The sequence below is a fragment of the Aedes albopictus genome, chromosome 1 (assembly GCF_035046485.1).
Source record: "Aedes albopictus strain Foshan chromosome 1, AalbF5, whole genome shotgun sequence".
In the NCBI taxonomy this organism is placed as follows: domain Eukaryota; kingdom Metazoa; phylum Arthropoda; class Insecta; order Diptera; family Culicidae; genus Aedes; species Aedes albopictus.
In genome coordinates, this window is record NC_085136.1 from 206,273,034 (window position 1) to 206,292,809 (window position 19,776).

At 43.3% G+C, this 19,776-nt stretch overlaps 2 protein-coding genes across 2 annotated transcripts; both read right to left on the reverse strand.

Annotated features, from left to right (window-relative positions):
• Positions 1–1,571: 1,571 nt before the first annotated feature.
• LOC134285444 (uncharacterized) lies at positions 1,572–6,920 on the reverse strand. The gene is made up of 2 exons (XM_062846157.1): positions 6,513–6,920; positions 1,572–6,444 (listed from the first exon to the last, which is right to left on the reverse strand). Exon 2 carries the CDS (start codon positions 6,004–6,006, stop codon positions 2,725–2,727), a length of 3,282 nt encoding a protein of 1,093 aa, XP_062702141.1. The 5' UTR covers positions 6,007–6,444; positions 6,513–6,920; the 3' UTR covers positions 1,572–2,724.
• Positions 6,921–7,905: 985 nt separating this feature from the next.
• On the reverse strand, positions 7,906–17,996 carry LOC109430265 (N-alpha-acetyltransferase 15, NatA auxiliary subunit). Its single transcript, XM_019706309.3, has 6 exons — positions 17,716–17,996; positions 11,644–12,129; positions 10,118–11,269; positions 9,997–10,060; positions 9,278–9,933; positions 7,906–9,138 (listed from the first exon to the last, which is right to left on the reverse strand). Exons 1-6 carry the CDS (start codon positions 17,770–17,772, stop codon positions 8,848–8,850), a joined length of 2,706 nt encoding a protein of 901 aa, XP_019561854.2. The 5' UTR covers positions 17,773–17,996; the 3' UTR covers positions 7,906–8,847.
• Positions 17,997–19,776: the final 1,780 nt, after the last annotated feature.

The window sequence follows — 19,776 nt, forward strand, 5'->3', positions numbered from 1 at the left end:
CTTCAAAATTCACATTGAATTTCACTCATTGAAAATCCCTGCCCTTCGGTTCAGAAAGGGGTATGGGCGCGTTCTGCCAACTTGGTCGAGGCAGATTTCATGTGAGAACAAGTTGCATACGGACATTCAAAAGTGCCTGAACGAAAGATGCTGCTTGTGAGGATCACTTGAAGATCGGATGGAAGATCATTCTTTTTTTTTAGAATATTCGCGTTCGTCTATGTGTTGCTCTTCGTGTTCGTATATTTTAAGTTTCATCTTCAACTGAGTTTCATGAACGCTGCTAGTCAGCAGGGATGATCTTCGCATCTGCATCCGTTGAACCATTCTGAATGGCCGTCGTGAAAGTATCACCAAAAGCGCTACTAACATTTCTTTTATATTTTCATGTATCTGAGTATCATGAGTAATAGCAGTAAGCAGGGATAGCAGTGTAAAATGGAAGTAATGCAGTACGACGGTGGTGCGATGCTGGTTAAAAATATCGCTGGAGATGAGCATTGTTTGTACTCAGCCATGTCTAAGACGTGCTCCGAAGTCTCAGGAAAGGAAGCATGCATAAAGCACTAATCTACAAAATCCCGGGAAAAAGTTGAAAGACCTTATTTCACGTGGAAATCCAGCGGTAGACAAGAGGTAGATATGGACGGATGTTCGTTGGAATTGGAAGGACATTGGTAATGACAGCCGAATTTAAGAAAGCGACGAAGCGATTGTAGCAGGAGATGGTGAAGTTGGACTACGAAGACGATTTGCTAGAATCCGCAGGCAGCAAATGACATAGGCTTATCGTACTTCGATGGAGATGGCGATGAGGACGAAGTAGCATTCCAAGAACATAATCAAAATTTAATCACAACTACCTACCACAAAATAACAACACGATCGAACGAAAATAGGAAAGAGCAACCCAGCAAAACCAGTATGTATGTTCAAAACGCTTAACCCCAAACAAAAGCGACCCAAAGGTAAATTACGTTGACCATTTAACTAACAACACATTCTCTTACAGCTCAATACACCACATCGATTTCCCACCTTTCCCAATCCTTAACCCTTTCCTTCCCACGACTTTGAACGACTATATCTATGCCAAAAAAACGTTTCCGAAAAAAGTGGTAGAACAAAAGTTATTGCAAATTGGCTAAATTTTTCGAAATCAATGAAAAAAAATTTGGTTGTAAATCAATAGGTTTTTGATTGTTTATCAATAGTTCAACTATTGAAACAAGTAGTTAGTAGTTGGGTTAACCTTATGAGGTTATGACCATATTCTAAAAATTATTGCATCATGTTCATCTATTTCCGTTTGTCCGGAGTTCGTCGAAAATCGATGGTGCTCTAGAGCAACCATGGGAAGTAGAGGGTTAAGGCCACGCAAAACTTAAAAGCCGCAGAGCTAAAGAGGTTGCTATGCCTACTCCCAAATTCAACGGTGTATTATGGACAATGCAAGTTCTCGGACTTGCATTGGAGACTTGGCCCTATGACCCCCTTGTGCATCAATAAAATAAAATAAAATAAAATAAAATTTCACTCATTGAAAATGAAAATTTTAAACTCTGCTACCAGCTCTTTGAAGTATATTTTTTCAACAAAATAATTATACAAATAGTAGAAAAGTTACAAATACATTTCATTGGCCTAGGGAATATCAAGAAAATCGACAGATGCCCACTAAGTTGTGATTTCGATACCAAACACCTTATTTTAGGTCACCTGATTCTTATAATATTTTCCCAGTACATGACCACTTTACGCATTTTGATAAATTTTTCAAGGTAAACGGATTTTTTGACTAATGTTTTGTCATCAACTCATTGGATTTTAGATAATAAGGCTACGTCCGATACCCCTACGTCCGATGTTCTAAATGTGTAAGATGTTTATCTCAATGTTTGTATTATATTATGCAAGTAGATTTTTTTGTGAAATATACGATAGTTGGAAAGAATTATAGCAGACGATGTCGAGGAGGAGTGTTGGAAGTGCGACATATGTCTCCCTATCTGTTCCCGAGAGGGAAACCGGTTTTTAAAGCAGCCGTTTTGTTTACAGCGATGCTTAAACTGCAATTTATTAAACGCAATAATTAAATATTTTTCTTACATAACTTATCTTAATACTACTCACAATTAAGTGGTTTCCTCTACCACGATTCCTTTCCGAATGATTCGTCCGCGTTGGATGATACTTGGGACCGTTACCCTAATCGGTGTTCGTCGCACGGATGCTAATTTTGGAATTGCATTATGCTCCTTCTATTAACTATCACATGGTATCTCTATTGGTATCTACTTACAATGTGATTTAGTCGCGCGGTAGCTTTTTGGCCTACTTTTCCTTGTTTCAGGATTCTACAGTTATCGATATACAGGTTGCTGGAGGGAAAAATCCAGGTAAGCATAACACAAATAAACTACATTTTTGTTCACAGGCTTCAACTTACTGATCGAGGTACGGATAATTTCCCGATATTGCATTTCACCGCACTCCTATTTATAACTGAATTAAACGCACTTCAATTTAATTTAATTCCAAATAAATTCAAACTGCATTAACTTGGGTGTTTTTACGATGGCGAAATTGTTTTGGTTCTTTTGCCTTCTACTGCATCACACATCTCATATACGTATTTCTCATTCCACCTACCACTACTATCACGCATGCGAACTGTCATGCTGCAGTTATGCTACGGCTAGACTGATCCATTATTAGGCCGGTTCAAAAAATCTTATTTAGTAGCGGCGTCGCAACACCCCAGCCCGTAACATCCGGCATTTCCGGATTTACCTTTCTTTCTAACGCCGCAAACTGTACTACGTCTCGTATCTGCACCTTACCATCTATGTCCTCCCGTTGGTCTATCGAGCTCGTCCGTTTGAGACCTTGATGACCGCAACGATCAAGCTCCATCTCCAAGAATTCCGGGATTTCCCGTCGACCACGAATAATCACACTTTTCGATCTGCTGCTGATCGTCGAACCATTGCCAGCCGCCTCCGGTAGTGTCGTTGGCAGGATTCCACCCGGCAACTTGCGCCCCTCATCGAGCGCGCGCATCACCCCACACTTTTTACGCTGATCGATTTTGACTTCCTCCGGTTTTGCGCCACTTGCCACGAGCCTTCTCGTCGACCGCTTTCCCTTGTACAGATACGGCAAGAACTCGCCGCGATGCCTTGTCGAGATCGCTGGTCCCCACTTTGATCTCAGATCGCTCCCAGGAATCTTTCCTTCACCATCTGCAGGATGCCACGGTTCACATGCGCCGGTGTGGCTGGCTTCGCCTCTTGTAGGCCCCGTAGAGCTTCCAGCGGATTTCGGATTTCGATCCCGCCTATTGTGTTGTTCAACCTGTCTTCTTGCGTTCGGAACGAGAATCGCTATGTTCGTTGTGGTTCTTCCGGGTCTGTAGTGTCGAACGCCTAACTTCCTCGGTGCTGGGCGATCTTTCGACAGCAATTCGGTATCACAGTGATCGCCGGCAAGTGGGGTGGTTCGCCCTCGTATTTTTAGGACACATTTCTTCTTTCCCCGTGGAATTGCCACCTCCGATTCTTCCAACGAAAATTGGCTCTTGAATAGCTCGGGCGGCAGATCGTCGTTTGTTATCTGCCGATGGTAGCCGAAATAGTTACCGGCCGCCGCCGAGGCTGTCTGCCGCGGCCCATACACAGTCCATCCCAGTTTGGTACGCACTGCAATCGGTTCCCTGGGCGTACCCACCTTTGCCTCTATCGGCGCAAACGCGTGGATATTGTTCGCCCCAATCAGCAACTGCGGCTGTCCATCGTACGACTCGATGGGCAGCCCTCGCATATACTTGTACTGTGCTGCAAGCTCCTTCGAATCCAGCTTTTGATGCGGCAGCATCAAGTTATTCACCGTGTGCACAGTGTGCAACAGCATCTTGCCGCCAGCTGCAGCCTCTGTTCCCGACGCCCAAAGGCTTATTCTTCGGGAATCCTCCACTCTCGACATGTTTCCCGTCCACTGGATGGTCAATCGCTCTTGTACTCCGACCGCGCCCAGACGGTCGGCGAGCTTTTTCTCCACCAGCGTGACGGAAGCTCCTTCGTCCAGGAATGCCAACACCGAAACTGTTTTATCTCCGCAGTGCAGCTGTACCGGAACGATCCGAAACAAGAACGTGCAGTTTGTCCGGATTTGTGCACTCAGCCCGACCGTGTTTCCGACCGGATGCATGAGCGGGTTGTGGAACTCTCTGCAATCGCCGATGTTGCAACGGATTCCGAATTTGCACTGCCCGCCGTGCTCGTTGAGGCAGACATGGCACAACTTCTCGTGCGTCACCAGCTTCAAACGCTCATCGTACCGCAACTTCTTGAAATCCGCGCAGTGCTGCAGACGATGATCCTTGGATTGGCACATCTTGCACGGTTTCAGCTTACTCTCTTCACTTGCATTGTAGGTCGAACTGCTGGCTTCGCAGTGACAGAATAGTCCAGCCTCGTTCGAACTCTCCTCTTCGGATTGGGAATCTGACTCAGACGACGGCGTTGGATTGAACTCCACGTCAACGTTAGCTTCGCAGGCGTCTGCCACGATGTCCATCAGGAAATCCGTCAGCGTTCGCAACGTTGTTTCCCCTCGACCTCGCCGGTAGTGAACCCACTCACGCTTTTCCCGATCCGGCAGCTTGGCAACCAACGACTTTATCAGCAGCGGGTTGACGAGGTGTTGCCGTAGATCCGCTGCCTCCAGATGGCCGCAGAGTTGCTCCACCGTGTTTCCGAATGGAACAAAACTCCTCAGATTGTCCGGCCTCGGGGGTTCCAGCCGGTTCACCTTGTCCAGCAGGCATTGAAGCAGTTGTTCCGGGCGGCCGAAGTGCCGGCGCAGCTTTTCGATGACCTGTGGAATGGTTTCGGGAAGTAGCAACTGCCCAGACACTAGCTCGAGGGCGTCGCCTTCCAGGGCTTCCTGTAGTCGCATTAAGTTCTCGTGGTTCATGTAGCCGCAGACATCGTTGGACACTTTGTAGGCCGCGTAGAACAATGGCCATTGCGCTGGTTTGCCGGAGAATTTTGGGAGTTTGTAAGTTAATCCCATCCTCGCGGCCAGCTGGGCCTTCGTCGGTCCGGTCTGCTGCTTCCCCAGCCCGTTTTGGCTGACACTTCCCACTTTCTTGCACGTCTTCCTTGGAACGCTTTTTCTCGCTCTAGCTTCCATGGAAGAATCCGAACTCTGGGTTGACAGATCGGAATCGTCGGAGTTTTCATCGTCCTCGTCTCCTCCGTCTGTGCTCTCGTAGTCTCGCGTTAGCTTCTTCACGTTCGCCTTTCTCAGCTTCAACACGTTTTTGTTGATTTTGCCGGAAGGTCCCGCTCGCGAAACGTCCTTGACTACTTTCGGCGCCGGCTTCGACTTTTGACCCGAAAATTCCGCTAACTCCTCATCCATCGCCGCCATTTCCATCTCGAACGACGACTCCCGGTTCGCCTTCAGCCGCTGAATCTGCTCCTTCTTCTTTTGGAGCATCTCTGCTTGCCATTGCCTTTGTTTTTCTTCCTCTTCAGCGCGCATCTGCAGCTCCAACTCCGTCTTTCGCTGCTCGAACGCACGCTGCATCTCCCTTTCCTTTTTCTGCAGCAGCAGCTCCGCTTCCATCTCCTCGTACTGTTGCTTATGTTTCTCCTCTAGCGCTCGCACCTTCGCTTCCACGCTAGACGAAGCTAGGCGAGAGCTGACGCTGGATTTGTCCGACTCGTTGCCGTTTTTCCGGGTGCGAGCCTGCTTCTTGGCGTCCTTCTGCTTCTGCTGGTACTCCTGGGCCTTCTCCTGACAGGCCTTGCTTTGGCAGTACCACTTCTTCGGCAGTTTGCCCTCCTCGATGCCCACGCAACGGATGTGGAACCATTCCGCGCATCCGTCACAGCCGACCATCACTTCGTCGCGCGTAGACGGGCCACAGATGGCGCACGGAGTCGCCGTCAGGTCCATGATGGTTTGGTCGTGGGTGGATTCTGCATCGGAAGCCATCTTGCTGCAGGTTGACAGTCTTCACAACGCGGGAATCACTTCGCGGGTGTCACTTAATTTTTAAGAATGTTCCCGAGAGGGAAACCGGTTTTTAAAGCAGCCGTTTTGTTTACAGCGATGCTTAAACTGCAATTTATTAAACGCAATAATTAAATATTTTTCTTACATAACTTATCTTAATACTACTCACAATTAAGTGGTTTCCTCTACCACGATTCCTTTCCGAATGATTCGTCCGCGTTGGATGATACTTGGGACCGTTACCCTAATCGGTGTTCGTCGCACGGATGCTAATTTTGGAATTGCATTATGCTCCTTCTATTAACTATCACATGGTATCTCTATTGGTATCTACTTACAATGTGATTTAGTCGCGCGGTAGCTTTTTGGCCTACTTTTCCTTGTTTCAGGATTCTACAGTTATCGGTATACAGGTTGCTGGAGGGAAAAATCCAGGTAAGCATAACACAAATAAACTACATTTTTGTTTACAGGCTTCAACTTACTGATCGAGGTACGGATAATTTCCCGATATTGCATTTCACCGCACTCCTATTTATAACTGAATTAAACGCACTTCAATTTAATTTAATTCCAAATAAATTCAAACTGCATTAACTTGGGTGTTTTTACGATGGCGAAATTGTTTTGGTTCTTTTGCCTTCTACTGCATCACACATCTCATATATTGAGGGATTTGCACAAAAGTGCACGCGGCCTATCGCTTCCGAAAGGTACAGCCGCGGTTTTCACTCCCTGTTTACTTCATCCTTATGGGAATTAACATTGCGGCGTTTCCTACGGTGCGGCTGTTCCTTTCGAAAACGATAGACCGCGTGAACTTTTGTGCAAAGCCCCTTTTTGAAACATTTCAACGGCCGCGCGGTGTTTACGTTTCAAGAAATCTGACAATACGTATTTCTCATTCCACCTACCACTACTATCACGCATGCGAACTGTCATGCTCAGGGGGCCAGCAAAAGGCAAAATCCCCGTAGCTCACAACAAAAACACGTTCAAAATTGTTTGTGCTGAAAACTGATGCGTTACACAATTTCTTACTGATTTATTTGCTATCTTCGCGTTGTCGTGTAATTTCGAACGATTGCACGCCAAAATTTTCGTAACCTTTTGCTAGTTTTACACGTTTTACTTAAGTAATAACTTATGATAATGACTAATTCGCAGATGTCGTGCACTTCCCAGATCTGTCAGAGTGCCCAAAAGTGTCAATTTCCCAAACATGTCAAATTCATGTGGGCTACGGCACATCTATTCGTGGTTGACGTCCGCGCTACCCCGCTGGTCATGCTGCAGTTATGCTACGGCTAGACTGATCCATTATTAGGCCGGTTCAAAAAATCTTATTTAGTAGCGGCGTCGCAACACTATCTATGGGCGGCAATGTAAAGAAAGACACTTGACAATAGATTTGCATTTATACAGTTCACTTTAAGAGTCCGTGCAATAAACATCGCTAAATCGTACGGTCGTCGTTTCCCACTGTTTACGCGTTATACCGAAAGTTCCCCGGATCGATTCCCTGGTTCCGTCGTCGGTAGTGATTCTGCTGCATGACCAGTCCGTCGTGGTCCAACTTGCTCTACACATTCCACCCGACAAAGCACTTTTGGAAACAGCTAAGCGCCAATTTGCTGGACCTTACACAATTTCATCCAACAACCAAAATTTAATGGCCTCACTCGGGCAGACGATTGATTCCCTACACACAGCATGAGACAACCACCAGGACGACACAGAGGAAATTTGAAATAAAATTGGTAGAGATTTGACAGACATTCCTTTATGACAACCTATCTTTCCTACCATATGACATTGTTTCTAGCCCATGGACAGATCTGTGTTTCGGATAGTTCCAGACATTATCAAACACTGAACTGATATTTTCTAAGCTCCTTCTAATATTCGGGTTTCGAGTTCACACGTCTGATTTGTTATGTTGTTTGCGGCTATACCCAACTATATTTTGTTTGTGTAGATTTAAAAAAAACGACTTCATACGAATTTTCTGCCCTTTCCTAGCTAACAAAGCCATTCTCATTTTATACGTTAGTTGTGTGTTGTCATCACGCAAAACGATTCTGGTTCGCAAGGACTGTGATTAGATTAGGTTCTGCTCTGACTGAGTACGAGGATTGCGAATGATCATAGGACAAAATTTCTGTTAAAGTCGAACGAATGTCTTATGAGTCATGAAGTTAAAAAATAGTCGGAGTCGAGTTGAAATCGTTCTGTATAATATACACAAAGGAACGAAAGGGGGAAAATCAACCAGTTTTGTATTTTATAATTCTCATATTCCTATATTACAGAAATGTTTTAGTGGCTAAACTACTGCATTCTATATGCACCTAAATCAAAATAATGTCACAGAAACAAATATGAGGCATAGCGATACACAGAATTGTATTATCTACGTCCCATTTGAAAAATTCCATTTACTGGAAATAGAGGCGAGGCAAATTCAGCCTTCCCTCTTGCACAATGCTGAAAATGAATGATCTACACTCAAAACGAAAGGATACTGTGAAATGGTGCACTCATTGCGAGCGATTCATATGTATGGCAATGTGGCCGACAGTCCAATGTTTTGTTCTTGTTTAGTCCTGACTGTATAACTAAGTAAATTATGTTCGTAGTAAATCATCTCGTAGAACTTCTGTTTGATAGCAGAGCTAAAATAGTTCTCATGAATAAGATTAAAAAAAAAACTAAACTGTCATTCCACTTGATGCGGTCTACCATTTTCAGACATCGAAAACGGCAATGCTAGATCCTCTATTTTTTCGGTATCGGCTGTTTGAATCTCTCTTATGCGTGTTAGTTTGCTTTTATTTCACTTCCTTTGTTTTGCTGTTGTGAGGGGGTGGCTTTCGACTGTTGTTCGACCGGACACATGGTTATTCCGGTAGCACTGGTAGTGACTGTCGCCGAGGAGGTCGGCGACGATGATTGGGTAGTGGTGAGGGTGGCAACGGTAGAGGCAACATCGGCGAATATAACCGCGAGCGGGAATCGTTTCTGGCAGCTCTTCTTGAATGCATCGATTTGATCCTCAGTAAGGCCTCCGAAGAAGCCGGATTTCAGCAGGAGAAACACCTTTGTCACGTCCTAGAGAAAGAAATAAGATAAATCGAATGAAAGCATATGTTCGAAAGCATAATGATCTAAAGACAGTGTAGGGGGCGGTGACATAAGAGAAAATCAAAATTGGGGTCTGCCTACCTAAATGAAACAAAAAAAAACTCACCTCTAGTGTTACTTTTTTCAAGTCCGCAGATGTAAGCAATTTGACCGCTTCGTTCCGTCTCTTTTCATCTAACTGGTGCATAATCTTGGCGACTTCATATCTAGCTTCTGCGTTGTCACCGTTCGCCGCCAGATAGCCATCGTTGATCGCAGCAGCGGACTTCGATCCCCGGAAGAGTTTTTCCCATTCCCTATCGATGACCATTTTTACGGTTTCATCCAGCTCGTTGCCTGCGGTTTTACTTTCTAAAATCTTGTGAAACCGTATCAGACAGCTGTGCAATGTAGGATTGTTCTGATCGATAGCACGAGCTCGTTTCAGGGATTGCAACATTAACAGCAGCTTGCCTCGGCGACAATAGATTTCGAAAGCCATCAGGTGGGTTTCGATGTTCTCTTTGGCAAGCTGTTGTAGCGGTCGAAGGAACTCGATCGCCTTTTCGAGAGGATCTTCCGGTCGGGCCAGTTTATCCGGTATCAGTTCGTCCAATTGCGGTGCTTCTGGATCTCCATCTTGATTCTGGTTCCGCTGCTTGTTGTGTTGTTCCTTTTTCTGGTTTGCCTGTGCAGCTTGAGCATTTTCCTGTTCGGCCTTCTTTTTCGCAGCTTTGCGTTGTTTGTTGCGCAATTTTTTCAGTTCCGATGGCGGTAGGTTTTCTAGAAATAATTAGGCGTGAAATAGGTTGTTTGATAAAGATGTATTAGTCAAAAAGCTCTTACCAATATCCAGTTCTTCTTCAGCTGATTCTGCGGGTAGGGGTTTATCGAAAAGGCGAAGATAGACCTGCAAAGATTGATTAATCAGCAACTACATTCCTAAGTAGAATATTTTCTTACCAACCTCAATGGCGCACTTGGCAGCTTTGAAATAGAAAGGATGCCTTCGTAAAACGTCTTCTAACCTTAGCAAACCGACATAAGAGCGGAGTGTCATCTTACGCATGCAATACGTATGGAAGTCAAACTGATCTTCGATGATTTCTGAGAAATGTCGATCGATTTCGTGGCACTTTTTCAACGCTTCGCCCCACTTTTCTAACCGCTGGTAGGAGAGGGCACATTCCGTCTGGAACCACATGCATTGCATCTCGTTAAGATTTTCCATAGCCGAAACGCCCTCCCGGGTAAACTTGGCGCAAATTTCCTCCGCTTCCTTGATCTGATTGGCACGTAGCATGTACTTTGCGCACTTTGAATTGATATAACGATCAGCCGTATCGAGACTTTGTGCTTCGTCCATCCATTTGACCGCTTCCAGAACATCGCCAGCGTGTTTGTAGATGCGGCCCTTGGTGACGAAGAGCTCGATCAGCGTCGGAGTATGATCGATGGCCGCGTTTATAAAGTCTAATGCCTTCTCCGATTCCCGTAGGTGGTCATAGTGCTGTGCCAGATAGAACAGAGTCCACAACAATGCAGAGGCCGGCTCCTTGAGCAGATTTTGTTCCTTGTCAGCAGCAGAGAAGTAACCACTGCTAGTCAAATTCTGATGATAGTCTTCGACCAGCTCCGAAATGACACGGACCTTTTTCTCGTCCCGATACAGAGAGCGCAGGTTCACGAACAGAGGTGGAACACCCTTTCGAAGATTTCGTCGGAGGTGTTCATCGATCAACGTACGGAAGGCATCATCTTGGGCAACATCCAATGGTAACCGTTTGGCACAGAAGGACTGCGGATATTCGGTTTGTATTTTCTGGTACGCTGCAATCACGTCGGGTCCATCTTCCACTTGCAGTGCCTTCAGATACTGCTGATAATAGGCGATATTTTCCGGGTTTCGCTTGATCAAGTCTTGATACACCCCAACGGCTTCCTCGTGGCGATTGAGCTTAAGGCACAGTTCACCCATGGTCTCTTTTACTGCGAGCGTATCTAGGATTTGTGATTGATACTCTTTCAGGTGTTGCAACGCCTTCTCGTAGTTGCCCGATTCTTGAATCACTTGGTTCTGGTATAGAAGTAATTCACTGTGCTTGTAGTCGTATGTTTCCTAAAATATGTCAAAAATTAAGTAATAATTCAACGTTTTGATCTAATCTATCGATTCTAAAATCTATGTTTAACCATTTTAATGTTTTTTTTTTGCTGCTGTTAACTAAAGATTTTTACTGTTATTAGTTAAAGATAGCTTTTTCTATTGTATGTCATTTCTCTGAAAAAAAAAAACAATTCTTGGAATCAGCATTCGATAAAAATAATGCAGAATTAGTGATTCATTCAATATATCCTTTTTCGACTGTGCAAGGAGTTGAATTATTGAGACATATTTTCTCTATAGGAAATGAATTATTCGACAAATGGTGTACAGTACAATCATGTTTCCTTCAGCGGAACAACCTTTTTTTATCACTAAAAAGTACATACCACAGTTTGCGAGGCTCGAAAGGTTTCCAGGATGTTCATGGCTGTTTCGTAATCTCCCAGCAGATGGTAACTCATGGCAAAACCGACCCACGAAGCATGCTGCGACGGGCGCAACTTGAACAGATGATGACGAGTATCTCGGTATCCCTCGAGATCCCGCATCTGTATCTGCAGCAGCGACAGATCACGCAGAATTTGGATGTTGTCCTTTTCCCACTTGAGCGCATTCCGGTAGCATTTGATGGCTTCCTCGTACTTTTTGTCCGACCGCTGCAGCAAACCGTACACGTGCCAACAGACATGCGATTTAAGATCGTTTCGTAGACCTCGGCGAACGTAATCGTACGCTTCCTCCTTTCGACCAAGACAGTTCAGGGTAAGACCCTTCATTGCCAAAGTCTCACCATGTTCGGTGAACTTCGGATTGGTGAGGATCTGCTTCGCAAGCTTCAGCCCATTTTTATATTGTTTCATCTCGTAGCATTTCTGAAAGATTAATAAATGGATTTGTGAGTATCTTATAAATATTATTTTACTTTCCCGTAATGTAGATAGTCTACTTTAACTAGAGCTACTGAAGCAACCGGATAGCGTTCAGAATTTCGGCAGCGTTGCCGGACAAGGATGAACTCAATGAATCCCTTCTCGAGGACTACTGGAGTACACACCAAAAATCGATTGAGAGTTTCAGAAAAAATTTGCTGAATTTTGCCGAGCTGAAGGTTTTAGCAAAATTTTGCTGATTTGTTTAGTGAACTCTGCTGATCACCAGTAACGTTTTGCTGAAATTTAGCAAACTTTACTGAAAGTTCAGCAAAAAATTTTGCTGGACCCTTCAGCTCGGCAAAATTCAGCAAAATATTGCTGAAAGCGTTTGGTGTGTACGATGATATCAGCCATTCAACAACGCTGCTGAGACCATGGGTATGTGGAACGTAGCCGAGGGAACAATTGGTTCGACGATGAATGTAGAGGGATTTTGGAAGAGAAGAACGTGCAGCACGGCAAAACGTGGAACAATATAAACAAAAGAACACGGAAACAGCAGACCCGCCTCTAGCGGGAGAAAAAGCACCTGGAAGCAGCAGAGTGCAAACAAATGGAGCTGCTGTGTTGTACACAAGAAACACGGAACTTTTACCAAAAGCTCAATGCATTCTGCAAATGCTTTGCGACGCAACCCGAAATGTACAGGAATAAGGATGGAAGTATCTTCACGGACGGACGTGAGGTGATCGAAAGGTAGAAGCAGCACAACGACGAACACCTGAATGGTGCGGAGAGTGCATACATGAAGGACCAAGGCAGCGGGAGAAATGACTACATACATCAGAACAGCAGAGAGCAACAACGAGCCAACTCCCACGTTGAGAAAAGTCAAGGAAGCTATTCAGCAGCTTAAGAACTCAGCTGGGTATCGGAGCTGATCTGGGAGACCGGACACCACTACCGGGGGAGGGGAAGGAAGGGGTCATTTGCCTCACCTATAAAAAAGTGACATATTGGAGTGTGAGAGCTCCGCCAACGAACCAGACCTTTTCCGTGCAAATCCTTCAAAGAATCCGCGAATACTAGGTCCCAAAGCACCATCTGTTTGTTGACTTCAAAGCGGCGTACAATATTATTTATTAACCGCAAACAGCTATGGAAAATCATGGCTTCTCCGGCAAATTCAGGTGATCTATTTGCCACTAGCCTCTAGCGGGTAACCAATCCATCAACTTTTTAGCACAAACCAGCTTCCCGTTCTTCAGATTTGTGCTCTTTAAAGTTCATAGTATGACTTTATCATACCTTCAACTTAAACCACATTTTACAGATTGTTTTACGTTTTTCCAGAAAGGATTTTATTTGGAAATGGTCTATGAAATCTGGTAGAATTCATTCAGAGAATTGAATAAAAATAATGACTTTATTTGAAACGTCTTGAAAATAGGGACTTTATAGTGACTGATTCAAAAATAGTGACCAAGTCACTAGGTAGTGACTCGCTACCAGGCCTTTACCTAGCAGGCTCTCGTACCTGCTCTGTTCAACATCGCCCTGGATGTGTTATGTGACAAGCCGGACTTACCCCATGTCTCCACTAGACTATAGTTTGTTTATAACACAGTCCCGCAAAGAGTGAAACCAAATCTACCTATCGAACTGTCAAATCGGCTACCTATCGAGGACGCCAGCAAAATTATGAAGACAAAGTCTGGCGAAGAAGAAGAACAACAATCAAAAGAAGTCGTCTTTGCATGTCTCTATATATAGTCTCTACACTTGACATTTTGCCATTTTGCTGCCAGAAAGAGGAAACGTAACAGAAGTGATCAACACCGCTGCCCTCCATGCAAACGGCAGAACATTTCTGTCATGACACATCTGTCCGGAAAAAAGACATGACATTTCTGTCTAGTTGAGACGTCGGGTAACCCGACGTCTCCACTAGACAGAAATGTCTTGCCATTTAGCTAGACAGATGTGTCATGACAGAAATGTTATCTCGCTGTTTGCATGTAAACAGTTGAAGGTTCGATTTTCGCGACATAGATATTACAGTAGACGTTCGATAAGTGCAACATGTTTACATGAAATTCGCTAACTGCAACGACTGACAGCCGTCAAGCAGTTGTAAATTCCTGTTGGACGCAGCCAGAATGCACTCAAAAACATCGCAATGCAGCTGTAGTGCGTCTGAAAAACATCGCAACTCTGTTGACGTTTCTTTTTTGACAGATAGACGATGCGATAACTGCAAAATTGTTGCACTTAGCGGACTTGCAGTTAAAACGCATTGCAGTTAAACCGTTTGCACCGACCGAACGTCTACTGTATTACTAAAACCTTGACTAAAACTTTTGAAACGGTGGCAGAACTGTTTTGTTGCCTAAAACGTGAAGCAGCAAAAGTCGAACTAATGGAGAACGCATCAAAAACGAAGTAGGTAAATGCTGGCAGGCGAAACGCGAACGATAGGACAAGGCTAGGTATTTAGGGGCTGTCAATAAACCACGTGGTCATTTTTTGGGACTTTTCAACCCCGCGTGGTCATTAGTCCATACAATTTTTTTATTTGTCCATACAAAATGGTCATTGGCCGAAACCCCCCCCCCCCCCTCCTTATGACCACGTGGTTTATGGACAGCCCCTAGCAGTGTTACAATATACAAGGACACTTTCGAGGTGGTGGCAGACTTTGCATATATCACATCCTTATTAACGGCAGACAACAACGTTAGCAGTGAAATATAAAGGCGATCATCAGTGGAACTCGGGCCTACTATGGGCTCCAATAATCTGTGGTCGCACCAAATGTACCATCACCATGTACAAAACACTGATATCGGACTGAGAACCGCGCACAAGACCTGGATTATGATCGAAAACGGACATGCAAGCACTCGAAGTGTTTGAGCGTGTGGCGGCGAGGAATGAACCACGAGCTCGCTGCACTCTACGGCGGACCTAGCATCCGGAAGGTAGCAAAAGCTGTAAGAAAATGATGGACAGGCTATGGTGTGAGAGTGCCTGATAACAACCTCGCAAAACTGGTGTTCGCAAGAGATCTGGATGGTATAAGAAGACCAAAAAGAGCAGCGAAGGTGGGCGAATCAGGTGCAGAACGATCTGGCAAATGGAGGCCGATGATGAAGAAGGGGGTCTCCAGTTAGCTTAGTGGTTGAGGCTATGGATCGCCAATCCGGAGATGGCGGGTTCGATTCCCGTTCCGATCGGGAAAATTTTCTCGATTTCCTGGGCATAGTGTATCATTGTACTTGCCACACAATATACAAATTCATGCAATGGCAGGCAAAGGAAGCCCTTCAATTAATAACTGTGGAAATGTTCAAAGAACACTAAGTTGAAACGAGGCAGGCCAAGTCCCATTGGGGACATAGAGCCAGGAAGAAGAAGATGAAGGACTGAAACCTGGAACCGAGTATTGTGGCGAAGGATTATTAATTAAATTTCATTAGGGTATGTGTGCCATCAGTAATCTAACACTCCCATATTCATCCTATTCGAAAACAAGCGATTACGGCACCGATTGATTCCGTTATTTTTGTTTTCATGAGTGCGTACTTCCAACAAAACGTACAAAAATAAGAAACAAAACAAACCTCGCGTTTAGTAGGTATCATACGGCCGTATTTACAATGATCGATTTCTCTTCAGTAGTAATCGAAAATCAAAAAGGCCTTGCTTTCTTGTACGGATTGGAGAAAATTCTGCCCCTAGCATCAGGTTTGAAACCAGAAGGTGGCGTTTGTTTTTAGGCAAGGAGCCGTGTCGGAGGAGCGGCAATGAACGGTATTAGTTGAAGATGTGATGCTCGATTATCCAAGGGAAATGCTCCATACACATTTCAAAATGTTTGTATGGACAAAAGTCTACGACGGGGAGGGGAGGTTTATGAATCTCAATATTTGGAATGCATCTATGAATCATGCCTTCCAAGACTGCCAAACGTACGGATGCCTGTGATTTAATTAGGTATTACTTTAATTAGGCTGAATTTGTAAACGTTAGATGAGTAATTTGTAGAGTGGGGCGGGGCAAGATGGGTCACCTAAGGATGGATCACCATAACTTTGCAAATACAAATCGTATTGGTTTGTGTTCGTCCGCTACTCTTTAATACACTAGTTAACTATGCTAAAAGTCGATTAAAAGTTCATTTAATACAAAATATGATGTTTGACAAGCAGTTTTAAAAAGTTATCGATTGCACCGTGAAAAAAGTGCGGGGCAAGATGGGCCACCTTTTATTTAAGTAATTCACATTTTCTCAACGAAAAACGTCAAAATATAAGATTATATATGCTCCATATCCATACTGAGTAAGCAAGAGCTATTAGTAAACATTTTATAAATTTATTTGGAATATAAAAAACTTTACGATTTGAGTGGTCCTGAGGCGACTTGAAAATCGATGTTTTCACTAAAAAATTATCATAATTTTATGTTATAATTTTGAGCGTTCATTCCGCTTGATCGAAGTCATTTATGAGATAGTCTTGTAATAAAAAATAAATAACTTTTGTATGCTCCGAAAATTGAAGGTGACCCATCTTGCCCCGCGGCCGTTTCAATGGAGATTATATGGAATGTATCGCATAAGAAAAAGGCTTAAAACCATTTTATTTTTTATTTCCAATGACAGTGCATAATTTTTCAATCAATGCCCCAAACTTTTGTATATTCATGCTGATTATCTAACAAAATTATTAACATAATCAAAACATGAGTAATGCGCCCAAAAATGGCACTGACCCATCTTGCCCCGCCCCACCTCAATTTATTAATCGTACATAGTCATGAGCCTGTCCGTTTTACAACTTTGTATCAGGTTAAGGAAAGTTAATCTTCACAATTGTGTAACAAAGTTTACAATGGAAAATTAATCGAACTTACAAATTGAAAACCTGAAATTAATGGCAATGATTCAATTCTGGTATAATCCTACCGAACTAGTTAAATTCTTGTACCTAAATAATTATATCCTAAAATCAAGGTATCCCCTATTTTTCTCCAAGCTAGGCGTGAGATTTCTAATAAAGGCCTGCCATTATGGTTAATCCATTCGAAAAAAAAACTATTCAAAAAGTTTTGGTTTATGCAAGAATTTCCAAAAAAAAAATTTATGTAAAAGATTGTAGACAAATAAACTATGTTGAAGGATATATTTTATACTTATTGGACCATAGTTAATTTTAATAATTCATAACTCCATTGCCGGGGGTGTAATGAAGTAGGTAAACGTTCATGCATATTTAATATCTACCTAATGAATTATTTTCAAAATGGACTTAAGTCTCTAGCATTAAGGTAGACGGGATTAAATTATCACACACACGATTTTTAGATCTGGCAACACTGACACAACATCAAGAAGGGAGGAGGGAGTGAGAGACAGCAAGAACGCATTGGAGCGCTAGGCCTCGAGGAAGAAAAAATGCCCCCAAGAAGTAAATTTCATCCTCGCAAAACTATTTTCCGAAAGTTCCGTTAACGGATGCAACCCGGAACGATTATATCCGATTACTTAGGTGTATTTTATTTCACTTCACAAGCGATACTTACTAGAATCTTGCGGAACAGGGCACTCTCCTTGGGTGGCAAAGGATCGCTGGAAGGCATCTTTTCGGTCCGATTTCACTGATTACAGCTAGTGTAATACACGTCCGAACTTACACAGGTTCCCAAAGTAGCAATAGGTGATATTTTAGTGCTCCGGAGGAGACAAATTTGCAGGTTCACGATGGTTTTCCTCTGCTGCTGCGGCACCACACACAAAACTCGCACTTGCGATGTCTCGCTTTTTCTGCTAAAAAAAGTTCTCGCCGAAGCGGTTCACTCGTGATGACAGTCGCGCTGGAACCGTTAACGCGCTTGACATCAAACCGGTTCAGCGCTTCAGGGGTGGATTAAAAAGTGTCAAATAATAGGCCTTTTCATTTTACAGTTTCGAGCATGGGCCTTTTCATTTGACGTCTTAAATCAGCTGATTTTTCGGGCCTTTGACAGTTCTCCTATGAAAATGACAGTTTCGCGTTTGCGCCTTTGTTCGGCGGTTGTAAACAGTGGCATACACGGACCTGTCAGCTGAAAAGGCCTGTACCATAAAGCTAGTATGACACTCTTTGACCAATGCCAAATATTTGACCACTTTTGACAGTTAAATTTTGACCAAGGTGTACCTGGCAAACAAAAATATTTGTCACTCTCGAAAAACGAATAAGGACAAACAGAGCCAAACAACCTGCCAAAATTTATCTGTCAAAAGTGGTCAAATATTTGGCGTCTGGACAAAGAGTGTAATAGCACCCTAAGCCTTTTTAATGTCGTTTTCGTTTTTGCGGTGGTGCTACACCGGTGCAGCACTTTTGCACCGAAAATGTTCGTTTATGATTTTCGTGCTACACCGGTGTAGCACTTTTTCTGCACCGCTCAAGATAGTGCAGCACTAAAAAATTCGAGAGTGTAGCAGGTGCGCACCGTGTCCACCAATCAGCGTTTGCAAAGCTGTCAATATTTTGGTTTTTATTTATGCATACCAACGCAACTTCACCGAAAATGTTCGTTTTTCCAGTGAAAAGTGTAGCACGAAGCGGTGTAGCACCGTCGCAAAAACGAAAACGATATAAGTGACAGGTCCGTATATGCATTTGTTTACATGATAGCGATGAACAACAGCTGTTAACACGGACTAGAGTTTGTTTATATCCTTTATCGAAGTCCCGCAAAAAGTGAAACAAAATCTATCAACCATAAGGTCAAAGAGAAACTCGTTGAAAAGCTAAAATTTCTCGAGAAGCTCAATAGTCCGTTTTACAAGCCGATTTTATGAATGAAAATTTGACAGGAGCTGGCGTCCTAACCCGTGAAAATCAATATCATCATCAACATTGTTGTCCGTGTACATCCATCGACCATTGAGTGACGAGGATCTAATCGACGGCACACCGCTTGGATGTCAAAACTTCTTTTTCTTTTCGCTTGGTGCATCAATCAATTGGGTTCTTTAGGGGTATCCAGATTATTTCATAATCAGATTCTCCGCCCAAAAATTAGTCGAAATCCAAAATTTCATAATTTTCGGAGTCCGGGAACTATTTTCAAAATGCATTTAAAGTTTGTATGGGAAAATTTTTTTGTTCGGGTCGAACTGTCATTTTATCGATTGAACTGTCATTCTACCCACGAAAATTAAAACTGTTTTGTTAATTTAACCATCAAATCAAAGGTATTGAAATCCACTAAAATCTCGTTATACTCAGAAAAATGAGCTCTTTTGATTAGGCTATAGAAAATAGCAATATTTTATTCACTAAACAACCCAATTGGCTATTTGTATTAATGTTTGTATAAAAATTTGCCGTTACGCTAATATAAGGGAAGTATTTTCAAACATGTAGGAAGCAATCATTTTTGTACCAATTGCCATTCATAGCGTGGGACGTAAGTTTTTTTGTATTGATTTTTTATAGACAAAACAATCGATGACATGCGCCCTTGTCATTTGTTAGTTTTATAGGTAAATGCCGTTTTCAATTAATAAACATACAAAAATAAGGATTGAGATGATCAATTGTAATGATAGTTCTAACCACTTATCCGCGAGTGGCAATGGCGGCGGCGGGC

Excerpts from the sequence above, each read along its gene's own strand:
- LOC109430265 (XM_019706309.3), bottom strand. The coding sequence starts at position 17,772 with ATGCCTTCCAGCGATCCTTTGCCACCCAAGGAGAGTGCCCTGTTCCGC. Across the intron at positions 11,270-11,643 it reads TTCGAGCCTCGCAAACTGTG|GAAACATACGACTACAAGCA; the intron begins GTATGTACTTTT and ends GACATATTTTAG. Across the intron at positions 9,934-9,996 it reads TGAAGAAGAACTGGATATTG|AAAACCTACCGCCATCGGAA; the intron begins GTAAGAGCTTTT and ends AATTATTTCTAG.
- LOC134285444 (XM_062846157.1), bottom strand. The coding sequence starts at position 6,006 with ATGGCTTCCGATGCAGAATCCACCCACGACCAAACCATCATGGACCTG.